This window comes from Panulirus ornatus, chromosome 27 (assembly GCF_036320965.1).
Source record: "Panulirus ornatus isolate Po-2019 chromosome 27, ASM3632096v1, whole genome shotgun sequence".
Taxonomy (NCBI): Eukaryota; Metazoa; Arthropoda; class Malacostraca; order Decapoda; family Palinuridae; genus Panulirus; species Panulirus ornatus.
The window spans coordinates 19,399,237-19,421,242 of record NC_092250.1 but is presented as its reverse complement, the minus strand read 5'-3'; the positions used below and the strand labels follow the sequence as shown (position 1 = coordinate 19,421,242).

General features: G+C 39.3%; 1 protein-coding gene across 1 annotated transcript; it reads right to left on the bottom strand.

Moving 5' to 3' along the window:
• Positions 1-6,020: 6,020 nt before the first annotated feature.
• Ppcdc (phosphopantothenoylcysteine decarboxylase) lies at positions 6,021-18,224 on the bottom strand. The gene is made up of 4 exons (XM_071678346.1): positions 18,164-18,224; positions 13,560-13,640; positions 12,186-12,848; positions 6,021-10,397 (listed from the first exon to the last, which is right to left on the bottom strand). The coding sequence occupies exons 2-4, from the start codon at positions 13,563-13,565 to the stop codon at positions 10,248-10,250; spliced, it is 819 nt and encodes a 272-aa protein (XP_071534447.1). The 5' UTR covers positions 13,566-13,640; positions 18,164-18,224; the 3' UTR covers positions 6,021-10,247.
• Positions 18,225-22,006: the final 3,782 nt, after the last annotated feature.

Sequence of the window (22,006 nt, the reverse complement as noted above, 5' to 3'; positions counted from 1 at the left end):
CATAGTTGTTTTCCTCTTTGTCATCTGAAGTGAAATGTGTAAAGTAGTTTGCACAGAAAGAGCTTTTGGTATGGAGGATACAATTATACATATCACCTAAGAAACCACAGCTGTTAAGACTGCAGATAATTACGATGTTTCCCAAGAAACTGCCATTTATTCATATCCTACACACACACCCATTCGTTAGAATGGTTGTTGAAACAAGCTCTTAACAGATGTGTTGGTTTAACCAGCCTATCTTACTAATGTGTGTACTCAATAATTATTCGTATGCATTCCTTTTTTTCCATGTCTGTCTTTTCTTTGAGAGATACATCTCTGATGCCCATAGCCTCCAGGAACTCCCTTAAAGGGGAAGCCACAGCAAAAGTGTCTCCCTAAGTGGTGAACTCCAATGTTGCTTCTTAGCTTTAACTGCCTTAACCTTAACAGGTCACTGACAGAGAACAACTCTCATGCAGTGTTCCCAGAGGCACCTCCCTTTTGTTCCTACCAACTACTACCTAATACTCCCACTTAACATTCCTACCAACTACTACTGCCTAATGTTTCTACCTGATACTATCATCTATTGCTCCTACTACTTAGCCAGTAGACAGGGCTAACTCAGCAGGAAAATCTAGTTATGAAAAATGGAATGAGTTGATCAAGTTAAGTGTTGTCAAATGTTATGTGACAAGGTGAGATTGTATGTTTGTGGACAGAATACTAGCAGTCTACATGCAGGTGCAGCAGAAAGAAGACAGATACTTTGGTCAGAGGAGTGCAACTTGACAACCACTGAAGTGCTGGCTGATTATGCAGTCGTCACTAACCCTCCCAATACCAGGCAGGTAGTACAAGTAAGATACCTCTGTGGTTGGTGGCTATCTATCTATTACATCTCTGATGCCCATTCCCACTGAGAACTCTCATCAAGGGATGGCCATGGCAAAAAAGTCTCCACTTATCCTCGTCCTTACATGCCTCTGTCGCATTCACCATTTCACATTTCTCTCCCTCCAGTATTCCTGCACCCTATTTCCCCATGTCACAGGTAGTCTGGAGAAGGCATATGATAGGACTGATAGACATGCTTTGTTGAAGGTCTTAGGAATATATATGGTTTGGAGGGTATGTTTTTAACAAGGGTGTAAGGCATGTGTACGAGTAGGGAGAGAGAAGAGTGACCAGTTTCCATTGAAGGTTGGCCTGCAGCAGGGGTGTGTGTGATGTCACTATGGTAAATTCAAGTCTTGAAAAGAAGGGTGAATATGCAGTCTGTGGGGGATGAGAGGGCCTGGGAAGTGAGGGAGTTGTTTGCTGATGATACAACACTGGTGGCCAATTCGAGTGAGAAACTGCAGAAGTTGACCGAGTTTGAAAGAGTGTGTGAAAGGAGAAAGTTGAGAGTAAATGTGAATGAAAGCAAGGTTATTAGATTCAGTAAGATTGAGGGACAGGTTGGTTGGCATGTGAGCTTGAGAGGAGAAAAATTGGAGGAAGTTAAGTGCTTTACACATCTGGGAGTGGACACAGCAGCAAAGGGAACAACAGAAGTTGATGGTCATTTGGTGGGGAGGGGGCGAAGGTTCTGGAAGAGATGAAGAGTGTGTGGAAAGAGAGGATGTTATCTTGAACAAAAATGGGTATGTTTGAAGAAATAATTGTGTTTCCAACAATATTATATGGCTGTGAAGTATGGGGTACAGATGGGGTTGTATGGAGGAGGGTGGATGTGTTGGAAATGAAATGTTTGAGGCTCCAGTCATGGACATAAGTCCACATCAAGGTTGGGCCTTAACTGAAAGATAATGAAGTTGATGAAAGGGAAACGTAAGAACAGACAAGGAAAAGTGTATAAAATTTGGAGGACGTGAAAAACCTTATTTTATTTTTTTTTATTTTGCTTTGTCGGTCTCCCGCGTTAGCGAGGTAGCGCAAGGAAACCAACCCACCCAAATACACATGTCCACACGCAAATATACATACCTATACATCTCAATGTATACATATATATACACACAGACATATACATATATACACATGTACATAATTCATACTGTCTGCCTTTATTCATTCCCATCGCCACCCCGCCACACATGAAATAACAACCCCCTCATGTGCGCGAGGTAGCGCTAGGAAAAGACAACAAAGGCCACATTCGTTCACACTCAGTCTTTAGCTGTCATGTAATAATGCACCGAAACCACAGCTCCCTTTCCACATCCAGGCAAAACAAAACTTTCCATGGTTTATGCCAGACGCTTCACATGCCCTGGTTTAATCCACTGACAGCACGTCGACCCCGGTATACCATACCATTCCAATTCACTCTATTCCTTGCACGCCTTTCACTCTCCTGCATGTTCAGGCCCTGATCACTCAAAATCTTTTTCACTCCATCTTTCCACCTCCAATTTGGTCTCCCACTTCTCCTCGTTCCCTCCACCTCTGACACATATATCCTCTTGGTCAATCTTTCCTCACTCATTCTCTCCATGTGTACAAACCATTTCAAAACACCCTCTTCTGCTCTCTCAACCACACTCTTTCCTATTACCACACATCTCTCTTACCCTATTATTACTTACTCGATCAAACGACCTCACACCACATACTGTCCTCAAACATCTCATTTCCAGCACATCTACCCTCTTCCGCACAATTCTATCCATAGCCCACGCCTTGCAACCATATAACATTGTTGGAAACATTATTCCTTCAAACATACCCATTTTTGCTTTCTGAGATAATGTTCTCGACTTCCATACATTCTTCAACGCTACCAGAACTATCATCCCCTCCCCCACCCAACGATTCACTTCCGCTTCCATGGTTCCATCCGCTGCCAAATCCACTCCCAGGTATCTAAAACACTTCACTTCTCCCAGTTTTTCTCTATTCAAACTTACCTCCCAACTGACTTGTCCCTCAACCCTACTGTACCTAATAACCTTGCTCTTATTCACAGCTGCTCTCACCTTTCTTCTTTCACACACTTTACCAAACTCAGTCACCAGCTTCTGCAGTTTCTCACACGAATCAGCCACCAGCGCTGTATCATCAGCGAACAACAACTGACTCACTTCCCAAGCTCTCTCATTCACAACAGATTGCATACTTGCCCCTCTTTCCAACATTCTTGCATTCACCTCCCTAACAACCCCATCCATAAACAAATTAAACAACCATATAGACATCACATACCCCTGCCGCAAACCTACATTCACTGAGAATCAATCACTTCCCTCTCTTCCTACATGTACACATGCCTTACATCCTCAATGAAAACTTTTCACTGCTTCTAACAACTTGCCTCCCACACCATATATTCTTAATACCTTCCACAGAGCATCTCTATCAACTCTATCATATGCCTTCTCCAGATCCATAAATGCTACATACAAATCCATTTGCTTTTCTAAGTATTTCTCACATACATTCTTCAAAGCAAATACCTGATCCACACATCCTCTACCACTTCTGAAACCACACCTGTTTGGTAAAAAAAAAAATGCCAAGTCAAAGACATGAGAGGGTTGAGAGTTCCAAAGTTTTGAAGTGTAAGGAAAGTAAGTTATCAAAATAGCCCACCCTTGAATTGTCAACAGCCACACTAATCCTGTGATGCAGCAGCTTGCCAAATAATACTTGGTGTAGTTATTGGTAGGATCACAAAAACTGCCAGCTTTTGGAAGCAAAAACCAAAGGAATCCCTAAGTTTGAGGGAAAGTGAATCATCATCATGGCATAACACAAGAGGGTCAAGTTTTGAAGTTATTCCAGGAGAAATGATAATTCAGACCTCTTTTGACTTGACTCTAGCAAGTAAAGATGCAGAACTAGAACCACACCAGATGTGAAAGCAGTACTCCATACAATGATAGATCAACCCTAAGTATAAACAGGGCAACTGATTACAGAAAAAATTTTGACATCTAGACAGAACTGTTAGAGGCAGACTTGACTGTTTTTGTAATGTGAGGTTTCCTTTAGCGTATAGATGTTATAGTAATAACAAGCACATTCGTTGAGACATGGCGTGGAATTACAGAGCTATCAAAGGAAAGAGGAAAAAAGTCATGGGGAATTTTCAATAGATAGATGGGTAGAAACCAGATTTTGTCTATCTCACTTAGATATCCTGTCCAAGTCTGTGTACTAAGAAATTTGTGTTGAGATGAGACGCAGATCAGGTGCGAGAAGGAGCAGATTTGAAGGATGTGGACAGTGTTGAGTTGTCAGCATATATATACTTTTGCTCCTCATAGGAAAGATGAAATAAGATACTCCATGCTTTCATGTGTATTCCAACACCTCGACTGGGATAATGAGACTAATTCAACCACAGTAAATAGATCTTAGAGAGGACATAACCCAGTAGTCAGACAATTAAAGGATTGCAGATCATGCAGGGGGTCAGGTGACCTAATTTGACAAAATATATTGCAAAAATATATTTTATCCCTGGGGATAGGGGAGAAAGAATACTTCCCACGTATTCCCTGCGTGTCGTAGAAGGCGACTAAAAGGGAAGGGGCTGGAAATCCTCCCCTCTCTCTTTTTTTTTTTTTTTTTTTCCCAAAAGAAGGAACAGAGAAGGGGGCCAGGTGAGGATGTTCCCTCAAAGGCCCAGTCCTCTGTTCTTAACGCTACCTCGCTATCACGGGAAATGGCAAATAGTATGAAAAAAAGAAAAAAAAATATTGCATTCCTGTCCAGTTAAGGGCAGGTTACTTGAAATAGTTGAACAGCTCACTCTTCTACCTGTGGTAACAAGATGATGCAATTTTTAACCCATCTTGTAACACAAGGTAAAAAGTGAGCTATTTAAGTTTTTCAAGTGACCTGCACATGAAAAACTTGAATAGCTCACTCTGGACAGGAATGTCCTATATTTCATTGAATAAGGTCACCTGACCCCTTCCCTAATCTGTAATCTTTCAACTGTCTGACTACTGGGCCATGTCTTCTATGACATACATACTATGGGTGAATTCCAGGAAAAAGAAACTTGCCTAGCAGAAACAGGAATGATCATGCTGATATGTGTAAAAATGAGAAATTCTTTTACATATCAACAGAACCTATGTTACTTTACCTAAAATGACAGGAGGGGATTCTGCTGAACTGGGAAAATATGGTGTACTTTAAAAATATGAAAAACACTTAAATTCCAACAGAACCTATGAGAACTTCTAGCTAACAGTAAAGAGGGATATGCTGGTTGGAGAAAATGTGGGGTACCATAAAAGGGAAACTTAAAATTCAAAAAAACCAATTAAGACCTTACATAACTTTCCCTGGAAACCTAATTTCACTATATTTTTGATGATATATATGGAAAAAGAAAGTTTTGTCATTCCTTAAACTGAAACTTTACCAAATATTAAAATGACAGTACTTTTATACCTTAAAGGAAAAGAAAAAATAACCAATCTATGAGTGAAGTGAAGGCAGGCAGAATCATTCGGAATCACACACCAGCTACTAAAGTGCATACTGCAAGGAACATCTGGTTTTCATATACATATTGAAGTGTATAAGCTTATTTTTTCACTAAATGAAAAATAGTGTCCCATACTGCTGTGGAAAAAAGAGATTGTTCACTTAAGAGCCATGGTACCTTCCAGTTAGTGAGATTTAAATCTCAAACCATTTTTTCAGAAACAAAGCAGTGGTTGCATGGAACAAGCTAAGTAAAGATGAAGGAGGTACATCACAGAAAAACTAAAAAAGCTGAATAATAAAAAAGATATTAATATGGACGTCATGTGAGAGTAAGCATAAACAGGTAATTAGGCATCCATTTTAAAAGACACACTACATATCAAGACATTTGAATGGCAATCAAGTATTGAGGTTTTGACAAGTACTGTATAAAAGAACATAATACAACACACAATCTATACACTGCTAAGGGACAATGTTACTTTAGGCTGCAAAGCCATGAAGGACAGATATACTTCTTCAGGCAGATTTGGAACCAAAAATCAACCTGGAAAGGATAGGAACTGAAGAACAAACAGTGTTAATAGACGATAAATATATGTATAAGATAAATATATGTATAACAATATCAAACCATGGTAAAACACAATAAACTCAAATAATACAAGTACTAATCAATTTTGGAGTACAATATAAGTAAATTTCACGGTATACTAATTTGGGGGAAATTAATAGAGTGAAGACAGAGGCCATAAATAGTACACAGTATGGTACAGAAGTATAATGTGCTTTATTCAATATCAATTCTAACTGTATTACAGTGTCCATAAAAAATGTTGTATATCTACCATATATTTTCAAAGGTAATATTACACTTACATTTTAGGACTTTGTCATCCCTCCTTTGGCTTTAATTGCCATCTGCAGATGTCTGGGAATGGGACTGGCAAGGTTCCTGAAGCATCCTAGGTCCTCCATGTTTTGGGTCCATAGGGTCTTGATTTGAACGAGGTGAGGCACTGATGAGATGTTGCAGGAAGTAAGCTTAACTTTCATTTGGTTACAGCAGTTCTCAATTGGGTTAAAGCCTAAGAAGTTCCCATGACACTCCAGCAGTTAAATACTTTTCTCTGATAACTAATTCATCACCTTTCTAGCCCAATGGCAGGGGGTACTATCCTGCATAAAATGAACATACATGTCAACCTTATAAAAAGGAAACAGATGATCCTCTAGCACTTTAATGTACTGCTTTCCATTCATTGTTGAGTTTTTGGATAAGAAGTACAACCCTCCCCTACTTGTGGCACCAACAAAACAACCTATTTAAGTATGGTGCCACCAAGACCCAATTTCTATCCATCTCTATCAAAAACTCCTCCCAACTCTCGTCCATATTCTGACAGTTCTGTAATTCCACCTCTTGATTCAATAGACATACTTGGTATTTCTGTAACATTCACTCTTTCTTGAAACCCCACAGTATGGAAATAGTCAAGTCTGCCTCTAAGAAACTGGGAGTTTTGTTTGTATGTCAAAATTACCTTTCTTCTGAGCTGTTGTTACTGATTTGTCCATGTATGGAGTACTGCTCTCCCATCAGAGTGATTCTAGCTCTGCATCCTTACTTGACAAGTCGAGTCAAAAGCAGTTGGACTCAAACTCTCCCGGGTTAACTTCAAAATTTGTCCCTTTTGCCCTATGCTGCAATGTTGGTTCCCTCTCCCGTTTCTATAGGTACTTTTCTCCTGAGGACTCGCTGCTTGTGAGCCCCCACAACTAACTGAACAATGCAATACTTGACAAGATGCTGCATCACGTGATTACTGTAAGACCGTTGGCAATTTGAGGGTGGATCACTTTGATTACTGTTTCCTTCCCTACAAATTTAAGCTTTGGAACTTTCTACTTTACTTGCTCATGTCTTTCCCAATAAATATAATCTGGCACATTTGAAAAGAAAAGTCTTTCACATCCTCCAAAATTCGCAAGTACTTTCCCTTGTCTCTTCTTTTTCCCTTTTGCAATCCTCTCTCTATTTCAATTAAGGCCTGGCCCTGTGTGTTTCACCATCTTTACTGTGAAATGATAGTCATACTGGCTGGTACCCTCCAGCATCCTCACCCTCCCCTGCCTTGACTACACATACTTGAGGGAACTTTAATTGGAAAAATCACCTTACTCCACTGTTGTCAACTCCACTCCTTGTATTTCTTTGCAAATGCAAGTCATTTGCATTTCATCTTTATAAGTAGGAGTTTGACCACTGGCTAGCGGAAGGAAAGTGTAGGTCTTTTGAAGTCTATGTTAAATGGTACTTTAAGAGACATTTCCTAGAAGTCTGGATGGCTTTTCTTGAGTTCAGCAGCTGAAACGCATGGTTGCCTTGATACTTCTTGTCTTAGGTTATCTGTAGATCTGAAGTCTTCCTTTGGCAACCAGTTAGCTTTTGGAGGTGGGATGACATTGCCAGGGAGGCCACTTATCGAGCATTCTGAGTGCCCAGTGCACCCACAAATCTCACGTGTACCCACACCTGCTTGCTTATAGGCGAGAATTTGGGCTTTCTCCTCCTTAGAAAAGTAAGAGCCAACCATCTTGAAGCACAGGTGGAAGAAATACAGCACTCAGAAGTGAAATTCCCCAAATGGAGTGGTAGCCAAGAGGAAGAAATAACATCCTTCCCTAAAGATAGCCTGAGATACACCATGGCATTTTGCTAGTGTTCACACCATTAGAAAAACTAGGCCCAGTGCCCAGATGTACAGTGACTTCACCCTAAGAGCATCATATGCTTGTACCCTTAATAAACCTTAGCCATGTATCATCTTTGAAAATATATTGGGGAGGAAAACAAGTTTTTTTGTGTGGACACAGTACTTTGTAAGTCAAATGTTGACAATATTTGCACCTATGGTACTGCAATTTTACTTGATACACTTACTTTCAGAGGCAAACAACACCTCAGGCACTTCAAGTGTTACCCTACTTATACAGTAACTTACTGCATATGTCCTTAACACTGCCAGATTTGTTGATGCAGGCAGTTGATTACCTTTGTGTACTAAAGGGGCCCAGAAGAGAATGTGCATTCTCTTGAGTATGATTCAGGACATGCTAGGTAGAAGAGTGTGTCAACCTTGGTCAGGATGGTTCTCTCCAGCTGTTCATAGAAAATAATGCCCCTTATAGACTTTAAATGTTCAAAGTAGCAACAAAACTGATAAGTGTATTTTCACACCTTGAAAAGTTTATTTCTTCTTTCCTTGATCATAATTTTCTCCTTTTTCCTTCACTTTCTAGTCCATAAGTGCCTAACATACATGTGAAATAACTTTTCATTCATGCTCTGATATCTATGGTCACCTTCATCCAGTCCTAACCACTCAAGCACATCCTCCACACAGTGTCTGTTTCCTTGGCCATCTGACAAAATTGCATCGAACTTTCCATATCAAAATCTGATGACTCAACATTTCCTTATACTGTTGCAGCAGTTCCTGAAGTGGCTCAACCAGCCAGTAACTGCCACAAAGACTTGCATCCTCAAAAAGAGAGCCAATCTTTTAGCTATGCATCATGCACTGACACTTTTCAAGACCTTAGGTGCAAATACCACTCATCAGCAACTTCCAACTGCCCTTCTTGGCTATGTCATTTTTTTATATACTCCAGAACAGTCATTTACATCTTGGTGCACAAAAAAGTTTCTTCATTTATGTGATGCTTTCTGTACATCTAATAGTCTGCTTACTTACATCAAATTCAGCAATTATTTCCTTTGTAACAAAACCAAATTCCTATCTTTCTAACACTAAAATACCTTAGGCCTAAACTGCAATATTTGCATCTCTTGCGAATAAAGTGGAAGAGTGCTGGTGGGAGAGAAATGGGGATGAATGCATGGAATGGGGTATGTGAGGGAGGCCATGTAAGGACAATGAAAAGTGGAGACTTTTGCTGTGGCTACTGCCTTGATGGGAGTTTCCGGAAGGAACAGGCATCAGAGATATACACAGACAGACAGCCAGTCACACCATCATTTTCATATCTTCTTGAAAACATCATTAATGCTTTGATACACTAGTTCAATAAGAAGCTCAAAAATTTACTGAAAAGCAAGTCTTTTATTCACAAAGGAATAATTCAGCACAGTAGTAGCGTTCTAAATGGTAACTTTGAAGGAGTCCCTCCTTTTTTTAATGAGGCTAGAAAAGAGGGAAACTTCATAAAAAATCTAACATGAATAGCCATAATCCAAAGCAGTGGAGCATAGTATCATAAATGTTCATGTAAATCTTTTCTTTCTATATTTTCATACATGTTTGCTTTTTCCTATATGATTAAGTTAGCATTTAGAAGAGATAACTGAGCCTTACAAGAAAAAAAAGGCTCTTTCCTACATTCCTTCATTTGGACACTAAATATTTTTTATTCTAAATTCATTCAAGCAAAAATTATAAGTGCTTATACCCATTAAAAAACTTGTACCAATTCTGAGTTATTAATATGCATAAAATGTAATCAAATTAGATAAATACTATCAGTTACATTTGATTATATTACAATCTTCCTGAATAACTGAATGCAAAGGTCAAATCATAATGCTCTAGTTAACTTCCAAAGTACTTTAAGTTTTAGATAGTAGCTGGAAGCTTATTAAAAAAGACTGCCTTATACAGTAATAATGTATAAACACCAACCATTCACCTTTCATATCTGAAATAAATACTATAAAAAACTCTTTGCATTATCACTTTAAAAACTAGGAACAGATTGTTGACAACAAAAATTAAGGTAATTCTTTAAATTCAGAAAGGTCCATGAGATACCCTGTGGGTGCCAGGTAGCTCTTGCATAACTGCATTTATGATGCTGTCTAGTTCAGCCATGGCTCCTGGGCCAACATCCCCACAGGCTAGCCGTTTGCTCACCACACATACCTCTATGTAACCTAATTCCTGAAAGAAAAGGATATAAAAACATGGCAAAACATACAATACCTGGAATAATCGATAAAAATATGTTAAGTCTATATGCCACATAACATACAATAACTGATATAACTGATAAAAACTTGTGAAGTCTATATACCATATTAGCCATTTCGATCATTCAAAATAAGGAAGTACAAACAAAATCTTCTCCAAACTCTTTTTTTCTTACATGTATTATAAGATAAATGCATTCTATCTACTGTGTGTAGCAAGTAACCTACTCCCCTAACCAAAATAAAGATGAGGCATACATGATTTTTTTTTTTTTAAATATTTTGGTTAAAAACAAAAAAGCCAAGGAAAAATTAACAGTATTTCAGAGCCTGCATACAGGAAAGGTAACTGAAAGTGAATAAAACATAAAGATTTGGGAAGACTATTAAAGAAAATACTGAAACTAGGGAGCATTTCGATAAGAAATGCTCTCCAGCAAAATAATGAACTTAAAATCAGACAAAACAAATGATTTTTTTGTTAAACACTCCAGTCATAGACAAAAGTTCATATCAAGGCAGGCATTAATTGAAATACAGAGCGAATTATGAGAGAGAAAAGAAAAGATAAGGGAAAGTTTTTACGAATTCTGGAGAAAAAGAAAAGTCTGTTTTATGAAGAAAGTGGATAAATGCAGAGATAAATCATCAGCGTATGAGTGTAAATGATTTGTGGAGGAGAGGATACTGTTTAAAAAGGTGAAAAAGTGTAGGAGATATGACAGAATCTATTCAGATACCACTGTTGATTGAGAAAAGGGGGGTGATCCACCAACAACCACAGAAATATATCAGACAGAGAAGAAGCTAGAGATGAAGAAGCAAGGTGAGAGAGGAAAGCTAAAAGAAGGGAGCTTAGAGATGAGACCCCAATGCCACATCCTGTAAAAACCTTTGGATGAGTAAAGGACAACTACACATGACTCCCTAAAATCTTTTAGGAATGATGAATTAGTGAGATGGGAAAAAATATTACCGATGGATCTCGTCTTATGGAAGCCATAATGGTGATCAGAGAGAAAACCTTGAGTTTCAAGGTATCTACGGATATGTTGGTTGAGGAAGGATTCCAAGACTCTGGAAATTGTAAATGTCAAAGCAATAGGACAACAGTTATAGGGGTCAGAAATTCAGTCACCCTTCTTAGGGATGGTATGTATCAATACATGCTTCCAAGGAGAAGGATAAGTCTTCATTATTAAACAGAAACAGAACAGATGTGCATGCACACGTGCAAGTTCAGAGGCACACTCTTTCAGTGAGAGAGAGAAGCGTATTTCAGACAGTCTGAAAAGAGACTGTGGAGAGGGGCATAGGATTAGTAAGACGAGCATCAGGGGGTGAAGGAATGTTAGAATCATTCACAAGGGAATTAGAGGGGAATCAGGAACCAAAGAGACTTGCTTTGCCAATAGAAGAAACAGCAATAGTACCATTAGGATGTAAAGGTGAAGGAAATGTGGAGCAACAGAAGTTGTTGGAGATGCCCTTTGCTAAAGACTAGAAAGACCTCAGTGGATATCAAAAGATCATCAATGAAGAAATGCACAAATGTTTCAATGTATTAGTAATTAGGTAAAATATTCAATTGTTCCTGATGCTATCTTAATAAAGAGGAAAAGACAATCAAGTATGAAACTAGAAATAAAGAATAAAAAGATACCGAGGCAAAAAATATCTAAATTGAATCTTTTTCCAAAATACAGTTACCATACAGCCACAAGTAAATAATGCTTATTTGAACTTGTAAAAGGCATACCTTAAGAATGGCTGTATGTTTAAAGGTGAGAGGATGGTTATACATGTGTGTGTTCATAGCTGGGCAGAAAACAAGTGGGCGTGCAATGTCCCAAGCCCGCACTGTACTTGTGAGAAGATTGTCACATAGGCCTTGGGCAATCTTAGCCATAGTATTGGCATCAAGTGGAGCAATCACCATAACCTGTGCCCAATCTCTCAGATGGATATGCAAGACAGGGTCACCACGTCCATTCCATGCAGCCCACTCATCCTGGTCCAACACGAAATTCAGGTCTGGGTAAAGAGACTTCACATCGCAATCATTATCATCAGTCTGTTTCCTTCTAATGGGAGTTCTGTTCCCACAGTGACTACACTGATCACTGCAGCTATTCTCTTCCTCACTCCCACTACCCCTTAACTCCACATTTTCATCAGCCTTAATTCCTGGTCTGATGACATCACCAGATCCTCCATGATTTGGTGTGTGAATAGCAGCAGAGCCAACTTTAGCCTGACACCTTAGGAAGTGACAAGCATTCTCAGTGGGTATAATGATAACACTTGCTCCACATTCTTGCAGTCTTCGTGCTAGTTCTGGCACCTTAATTGTGGCCACACTTCCTGTACAGCCCAAGAGTACTCTTGGACCAGTGCTTGGTGGTGGTAACCATGACATCGTCTGCAAGGATGCAACAAGAGTTTTCACACCTGGTTCATCTACCTTGTACTTAAACTTTAGAAATGTTTTGTTCTCTCCACAACACTGCATTGTGAAGACAGGCTGAGACCCCATATAATTCTCTACAGCATTATCTAACATACTTCTCACCACTTGACACTAAAAGTTAACTTCAACATAAACATTTGAAATATCAAGGCCACAAACATTACCTGTCTATCAAAATCTGGGCTTAGTACTTTCTATCAAAGCACACCATAGACCAACTAAATGCTAAAGCATCAGTTTGACATACTTCTCCATGTAGACATGCTCCTCATACATACTCTCTTTTACTTTCCCAGTTCATCTCACTTTTTCTCTACCCTGTGGGATAAAGCCACAAAATAATTTTTCCATTATTTTTGTTTATATCCACAATAACCTGCCAATCCTAAAAGTATAATATACTGCAACTCTGAAGTACCATGGACCTGAACCTATGATATTACAATATGAAGAAATATTCAGAATGCTGCAAGATCAAGAGGTGGCTACAAAGAAAGAGAGTACCTATCTAAAAGTACTCAGAGCAGATTTTGCTATGAACTGGGACTAGCAACTAATGCTTATTAAACATGCTGATTTAAACCTATAAATTTCTATTCACAGCACAATGTAAAATTTTTTGGTGTTCTAATTATGCATATTACACATCTTCAATTTTCCCACCTGCATATGAAGGAACCAAAGTTTCCTTTATTCAATAGTGGCATGTACAGATGTCATAAGTCACCTGCAACTCTAGCCAGCCTGCAAAAAATATTCACAAGGTTCAGTTAAAAAAAAAAAAAAAGAAGAAAGGAAATAAAACATTTACCCACAAGGGCCCCACAAACTACTAAGTAGTATAAATACACAAGATTTTGAGGGGTTCTGATGACAGTGACTGCTAATAATCCTACCTGCACATATCAGGAGACCTTAAGGAATGGTTCTGAATATAACACTAGATGTGAATATAATCTCGAAGAAAAGCAGAAGAAAGTGAATGTGTAAGTTGATGCAATGGGTCACTGGGAACCCAGTGGCTTTGAGTGGCAGGAATGAGCCAAGATTTAAATGTCTAAGCATTGTGCTTAGACCCTCTGAAATGCTGGGCTGAAATGGCTCTGGTTGTTTAAATGACACAATATTTTTATTTTTCTTCAATATATGTCAAATTTTAGTAAGATCTGTGTTATCTATTGTATTTCTTGATTTGCTTCAATCTGTTCAATAAGGGTAGTAACTGAAGATGTTTAAAATGCTCACATCTTTCTCATTTCTTTCTTACTGTCTGTCTAATTCTAAATCATAGCTTAACACTTCTATGATGCTGTGATCTGAGACAACAGTTTTTGTGAATTCAATAACATAGTATGATAAGTGCAATGTTATACATGATTAAATCAATGGTGTTATAATCTCTTTTTAATCTATGTACAACATGAGTTAACTGAATGTTTCTCACATTATCATTAGTTTAATTATCAGCTCTCATCTGCCAGTTCCTTGGTATCCTGTTTGAATTTACATTTGCATACAAATTCCAGTCCACCTTTTTTATGTTCTATACAATTAAAACTAGTCCTCAGACCGAATTACTATTTCTGGTTTGTCTATCTATCTATCTATATCTCTGATATCTGTTCCCATCTGGAATTCTCTCATGGTGTTGGTCATGGCCACCGAGCCTTCATAACTAGAGAATTGCTGTGCTGCTTCTTAGCTCTCTGTGCCTCACCCTTAACAGGCACCTAGCAGGGCACCTCTAACACAGTGTTTGTCTATCTATCTATCTATATCTCTGATATCTGTTCCCATCTGGAATTCTCTCATGGTGTTGGTCATGGCCACCGAGCCTTCATAACTAGAGAATTGCTGTGCTGCTTCTTAGCTCTCTGTGCCTCACCCTTAACAGGCACCTAGCAGGGCACCTCTAACACAGTGTTTACAGAGGCTCCTACCTCATGTTCCTACTCACAACTATTACCTAATGCTCTTACCCACAACCTCTAACTAATGTTTCTACCTAAATGTTCCTACATACAACTTCTATCTATCTATTGGTTTTACCATTTTGCCAAAAAGGTGGGGCTAGCATGTAGTGCTCAATACAGAAAAATCTTGAGTTATGAAAAATATGCGTGTTAAGTGTTGTAAAGTGTTATGTATGACAAGGAAAGACTGTATGTTTGTGGAAAGAATGCCAGTAGTCCACATGTGGGTGAGGCAGAAAGACAACTACCTGGGTCAGAGGAGTGCAACTTGACAACCATTGAAGTACTGGCACACTATGCAGCCATCATTAACTTTCCTGATACCCAGGTGGGTAGTACTGGTGATGTATCTTGCTGGTCACTGGCTGCCTACTATCTACTACCTACTTGTCTAGTCTTCAAAATCTCTTCTCCCTTCCTGTATTATCACTCTTCTGAAAGGAGCTGAGGAAGGAGCTAAATGAAGATTTTTCCACATAAACTTAATCAGGTATCAGTTTTTATGCAACATTGCTCAAGTGGGATATGGCAAACTGTAGCACTGGCGAAATGCCAAGTGGCATGGATGCATGCATTTGGGTTCCCATGGCGACCAACCTCTTCCTTATCCTGAATAAATTATTTCACCTACTATTTCCTCTTCACTGTCCTAACCAGCTGCTGGTGATATGTATTCAAAACCATTTTATGATGAGTTCCTATCTATCTATCTATTCTACATCTATCTATATCTCTGATGCCCATTCCCTCTGGGAACTTCCATTAAGGGGTGGCCATGGCAAAAGTCTCCACGTATCCCTGTTCTTATATAACTCCCTCGCATAAACCATTCCATGCACTCTTCCACTATTTCTCTCCCTCCAGTATTCTTCCACCCTATCTGCCCTTGTCACTGGTGGTCTTCCACTCACACCAACCCCTTAATTGTATTATCATACATTCTCCTTGTAAACTCCCAGTCTTGCATTTTTCCACATGCCCAAATCTCCACAAAGTATTATATTTCACCCATTCTACCACTCCACAATACATTCCCTTTGCATTTTCTGGCCATACCACATCTCTCATACACCCTTTCATTTCTTTCTTCTTTCCATCTAGTCACACTTCATGCTGTTCTCAAACAAATCATTTCCACAGCCTGAATTCTTGTCCTCTGTGACTCATTCCATGTCCATGTATTTTGAAGGTTTGTTGAATGTGTTTGATAACAGTGGCAGATATAGAGTGTTTTAGTTAGGGTGGTGTGTGAAGTGAGAGGGTCAGGGAGAATGGTTTGGTAAGGTGAGAGGTGGTAGTGAAAGCTTTGTGGAAGATGAAATCTGGCAAGGTGGTGGGTTTGGATGGTACTGCATTGGGATTCATTAAAAAAGGCAGTGACTGTGTTGTTGATTGGTTGGTAAGTTCATTCAATGTATGTATGGATCATGGTGAAGTGCCTGAGGACTGGAAGGATGCATGCAAAGTACCATTGTACAAAGGCAAAGGGGATAAAAGTGAGTGTTCAAATTACACAGGCATAAGTTTGTCAAGTATTCCTGGGAAATTATATGGGAGGGTATTGATTGAGATGGTGAAGGCATGAACAGAGCATCAGATTGGGGAAGAGCAGTGTGTTTCAGAAGTGGTAGAGGATGTCTGGATCAGGAGTATGCTTTGAAGAATGTGTGAGAAATACTTAAAAAACAGATGGATTTGAATGTAGCATTTACAGATCTGGAGAGGGCATATGATAAGGCTGATACAGATACTTTATGGAAGGTCTTAAGAGTATATGGTGCAGGAAGTAAGTTGCTAGAAGCACTGAAAAACTTTTACTAAGGATGTAAGGTATGTGTACGAGTAAGAAGAGAGGAGACTGACTGGTTCCTAGTGAATGTTGGTCTGCGGCAGAGGTGTGTGATGTCCCCATGGTTGTTTAATTTGTTTATGGATGGGGTGGTCAGAGAGGAAAATGCAAGAGTTTTTGAGAGAGGGGTGAGTATGTAGTCTGTTGGGGATGAGAGGGCCTGGGAAGTGAGCCAGTTGTTGTTTGCTGATGATACAGCTCTAGTGGCTGATTCAAGTGAGAAACTGCAGAAGTTCTTGACTGAGTTTGGAAAAGTGTGCAAAATGAAAAAGTTGAGAGTAAATGTGTATAAGAGCAAGGTTATTAGATTCAGTAGTGTTGAGGGACAAGTTAACTGGGATGTAAGTTTGAATGGAGAAAAATTGGAAGAAGTGAAGTGTTTTAGATTCCTAGGAGTGGAATTAACAGCAAATGGAACCATGGAAACAGAAGAGAGTCACAGGGTGGGGGAGGGGGTGAAGGTTCTGGGAGCAATGAAAAATGTGAGGAAGGAGAGAATGTTATCCCGGAAAGCAAAAATAGGTATGTTTGAAGGAATAGTAGTTCCAACAATGTTATATGGTTTCGAGGCATGGGCTATAGATGGGGTTGTACAGAGGAGGGTGGATGTGTTGGAAATGAAATGTTTAGGACAATATGTGGTGTGAGGTGATTTGATCGAGTATGTAATGAAAGGGTAAGAGAAATGTGAGAATAAAAAGAGTGTGGTTGAGAGAGCAGAAGGGGGTGTGTTGAAATGGTTTGGACATATGGAGAGAATGAGTGAGGAATGATTGATAAAGAGGATATATGTTTCAGAGGTAGAAGGAACAAGAAGTGGGAGACCAAATTAGAGGTGGAAAGGTTGAGTGAAAAAGACCTTAAAGCGAGTGGGGCCTGAACATACAGGAGGGTGAGAGGTGCTGTCAGTGGGCTGAACCAGGACATGTGAAGCATCTGGAATAAACCATGGAAAGGTCTGTGGTTTCGATGCATTACATATGACAGCTAGAGACTGACTGTGAACAAACATGGCCTTTCTGGTCTGTTTTCCTGGCAAACATCAATGGGATGGCCTAGATTAGGGTCTCAGCTGCCCAAGCCATCTCATAAAAAAATAATAATGCTCTGTCCCTCTGGGAACTCCCATAAATTAACCAGGGTGACCATTTTGTAATTTCAGTTACTTATAGCAACTATGAGTAAGAATACATATGATGAGATTTTGCCAGTATGACAAGGCTAGAGCGTAGTACTCACTGCATGCCATGCTTGTTGAATTATGCTATTTCTCTCATGAGAAAGAGGCAGAGTGGAGGATTAATGAGCTTTACTTTAAGAGAGTAAAAGACAGACCAAAAAAGTTATAAACAGCTAATTCATATCTATGTTGAGAAAAAGGCCTAAAATCAAAAGAAAAACAAATTCAGAAACAAAAGTTTCAATTCAGGTATACATTCACTTACCATTAAAGTTTCAAGGCTTCTGATCAGTAGGTGTTGCTAGATCAGAATACCCAAGTTTACTCCAATCTTCCTTTACCATTAGACCTTTTTCCATCCGACAAGCCAAGTAGTCACGGGACTCCTCTCGACAACAAATGTTTTTGCTTCTATTTTCACGTAAACATAACATGTATCTGTTGAAGGTGAAATATGGTCTAAAAAACAAATATACTGAGCCTGCTTTTCTTCCACATCAACATCTACAATGAATTACGATAAAATGTTTCCCAAAATCATTACAAAATGTAGCCTCAGCAAGATACAACAATTAAAAAGAGAAACTGTTCTTTTCCAAATGCTTAAGACATAGTTTAAGCCAACCTGAGATACTCTTAAGGTTTCAGTGAGTGAAATATTTGGATGCTAAAGTAGATTCTTCCTTTGACTCTTCTCCCAGTACAAATAAACTTTTGATCTCATCTAAATAGTGCAACTAGTTGTTTAATTTGTTTATGGATGGGGTTGTTAGGGAGGTAAATGCAAGCGTTTTGGAAAGAGGGGCAAGTATGAAGTCTGTTGGGGATGAGAGAGCTTGGGAAGTGAGTCAGTTGTCGTTAGCTGAGGATACAGTGCTGGTGGCTGATTCATGTGAGAAACTGCAGAAGCTGGTGACTGAGTTTGGTAAAGTGTGTGAAAGAAGAAAGTTAAGAGTAAATGTGAATAAGAGCAAGGTTATTAGGTACAGTAGGGTTGAGGGTCAAGTCAATTGGGAGATGAGTTTGAATGGAGAAAAACTGGAGGAAGTGAAGTGTTTTAGATATCTGGGAGTGGATCTGGCAGCGGATGGAACCATGGAAGCGGAAGTGGATCATAGGGTGGGGGAGGGGGCGAAAATTCTGGGGGCCTTGAAGAATGTGTGGAAGTCGAGAACATTATCTCGGAAAGCAAAAATGGGTATGTTTGAAGGAATAGTGGTTCCAACAATGTTGTATGGTTGCGAGGCGTGGGCTATGGATAGAGTTGTGCGCAGGAGGATGGATGTGCTGGAAATGAGATGTTTGAGGACAATGTGTGGTGTGAAGTGGTTTGATCGAGTGAGTAACGTAAGGGTAAGAGAGATGTGTGGAAATAAAAAGAGCGTGGTTGAGAGAGCAGAAGAGGGTGTTTTGAAGTGGTTTGGGCACATGGAGAGAATGAGTGAGGAAAGATTGACCAAGAGGATATATGTGTCGGAGGTGGAGGGAACGAGGAGAAGAGGGAGACCAAATTGGAGGTGGAAAGATGGAGTGAAAAAGATTTTGTGTGATCGGGGCCTGAACATGCAGGAGGGTGAAAGGAGGGCAAGGAATAGAGTGAATTGGAGCGATGTGGTATACCGGGGTTGACGTGCTGTCAGTGGATTGAATCAAGGCATGTGAAGCGTCTGGGGTAAACCATGGAAAGCTGTGTAGGTATGTATATTTGCGTGTGTGGACGTATGTATATACATGTGTATGGGGGGTGGGTTGGGCCATTTCTTTCGTCTGTTTCCTTGCGCTACCTCGCAAACGCGGGAGACAGCGACAAAGTATAATAAATAAAAAATAAATAGTTAACCTGCCATACAATATCTAATTCAACACAGAATCAATATTTTCACTTCAGAACTCTCACTGCTCCCTGTCTTTTATAATCATCCTTTCTTATCAGCTTTGGTTACCATACCTATAATCACTGTGTTATTCTACTGCGTATATTGACCTCATCCTTCATATTAGATGCACATGCATTACAACCATATTACTCATGTTTTGATTCGTGCAGTAATGTCAAATGTCATATATTGTCAGCTAATTATGTGTAGTGTTGTCAAATGTCATATAATGACAACTAACTATGTGTGATGCTTTACCGCCAAATGTCATATAATCATATATGTAGTACTGCCAAATATCATATACTGATATGTATAGTACTGCTAAGTCATGTATTGATTTATGTAATACACCAGAGCTTCAACTTACAATGGAGTTATGTTCCTAAAAACCCATCATAAGCTGAATACATCGTAAGTCGAACTATTGAAACCTTTGCCCTACAAGAAGATACATTCCCACCCAAAATGTTTACTTGTATAACCCTTTTGGATGCATTATATGGTACCTGAAACACCTTGCTACCTATCTACAGTACAATGTGCTCTAGATTAAGGGTCCTTAACCTGTGGTCCACAAAGGATGAAAATAAATCATATGATATAGAGTAACTCATATTTTCTGAATCTTAAGATCTCGTGATGTAATCTAGTTAGTTTATGTCACTATAAGAATGTAATGGGAACTGGGAATCCCTCAAAAATCACATGAATTATGTTATACTGGATCTACCCATTGTCACAGTTGCCAAATCAACAACTTCAAAGCTAAAGATTTTCCCTTTCATCTATTCTCGATTTAGCAACTCTGGCCAGTGTTCACTCCTCAGTGACTCAGTCTGGCTCTGATCATCATACACAGCAGGTCAGCTGGATTGTCTCAAAGTTTCTCTGCGGTCCATCTTCCTAAAATTGCCCAGAAAAAGTAATAGCGTATACATTTTTTCTTTTATGTTTGAAGGCTCCAGTCACGACAAAAGTCCACATCAAGACCAGGCCTTAACTGAAATGTATTGAGAATTATGAAATGGAAAAAGAAAGACAAGAGAAAGTATATATGAATTTTGGAGGAAGAGAAAACTTGTCTTTTGAAATGAACTATACATATACATCAGTGGCGTATCTAGGGTATGGCATGTAAGGCAGGTGCCCTGGGCACCACTTGAAGGAGGGAGCCACTCAACAGGTTTGTTTTTTGACATAGGCAACCCAATTAACATTTTTCGTGGTTTGGTTTTGTGAGATAGAAAATAAGCTCGACTACTTTTCAACGATAGAAATATTTTGCTACTATCAGTTCCATTACCGCTTCTATGTTACAATTTTGATCAAATAAGTCTTTAACTGTAAGTCTTTAGGAGTTTATATGAATTTAAGTCTGGCCAAACTATTCAACAGTTTATAATTACACTGTAATTATAAGAAGAGTGCTCAAATTACAGAGGTATAAGTTTGCTGAGTATTCCTGGGAAATTATATGGGAGGGTACTGATTGAGAGGGTGAAGGCATGTACAGAGCATCAGATTGGGGTAGAGCAGTGTGGTTTCAGAAGAGGAAGATGTGTGGATCAGGTGTTTGCTTTGAAGAATGTATGTGAGAAATACTTAGAAAAGCAAATGGATAAAGTAGCATTTATGGATCTGGAGAAGGCAGGCATATGACAGAGTTGATAGAGGTGCTCTGTGGGAGGTATTAAGAATATATGGTGTGGGAGGCAAGTTGTTAGAAGTAGCGAAAAGTTTTTATCGAGGATGTAAGGCATGTGTACATGTGGGAATAGAGGAAAGTGATTGGTTCTCAGTGAATGTAGGTTTGCGGCAGGGGTGTGTGATGTCTCCATGGTTGTTTAATTTGTTTATGGATGGGGTTGTTAGGGAGGTGAATGCAAGAGTTTTGGAAAGGGGCAAGTATGCAGTCTGCTGTGGATGAGAGAGCTTGGGAAGTGAGTCAGTTGTTGTTCGCTGATGATACAGCACTGGTGGCTGATTCATGTAAGAAACTGCAGAAGCTGTTGACTGAGTCTGGTAAAGTATGTGAAAGAAGAAAGTTGAGATAAATGTGAATAAGAGCAAGGTTATTAGGTACAGTAGGGTTGAGGGTCAAGTCAATTGGGAGGTAAGTTTGAATGGAGAAAAACTGGAGGAAGTGAAGTGTTTTAGATATCTGGGAGTGGATTTGGCAGCGGATGGAACCATGGAAGCGGAAGTGAATCATAGGGTGGGGAGGGGGC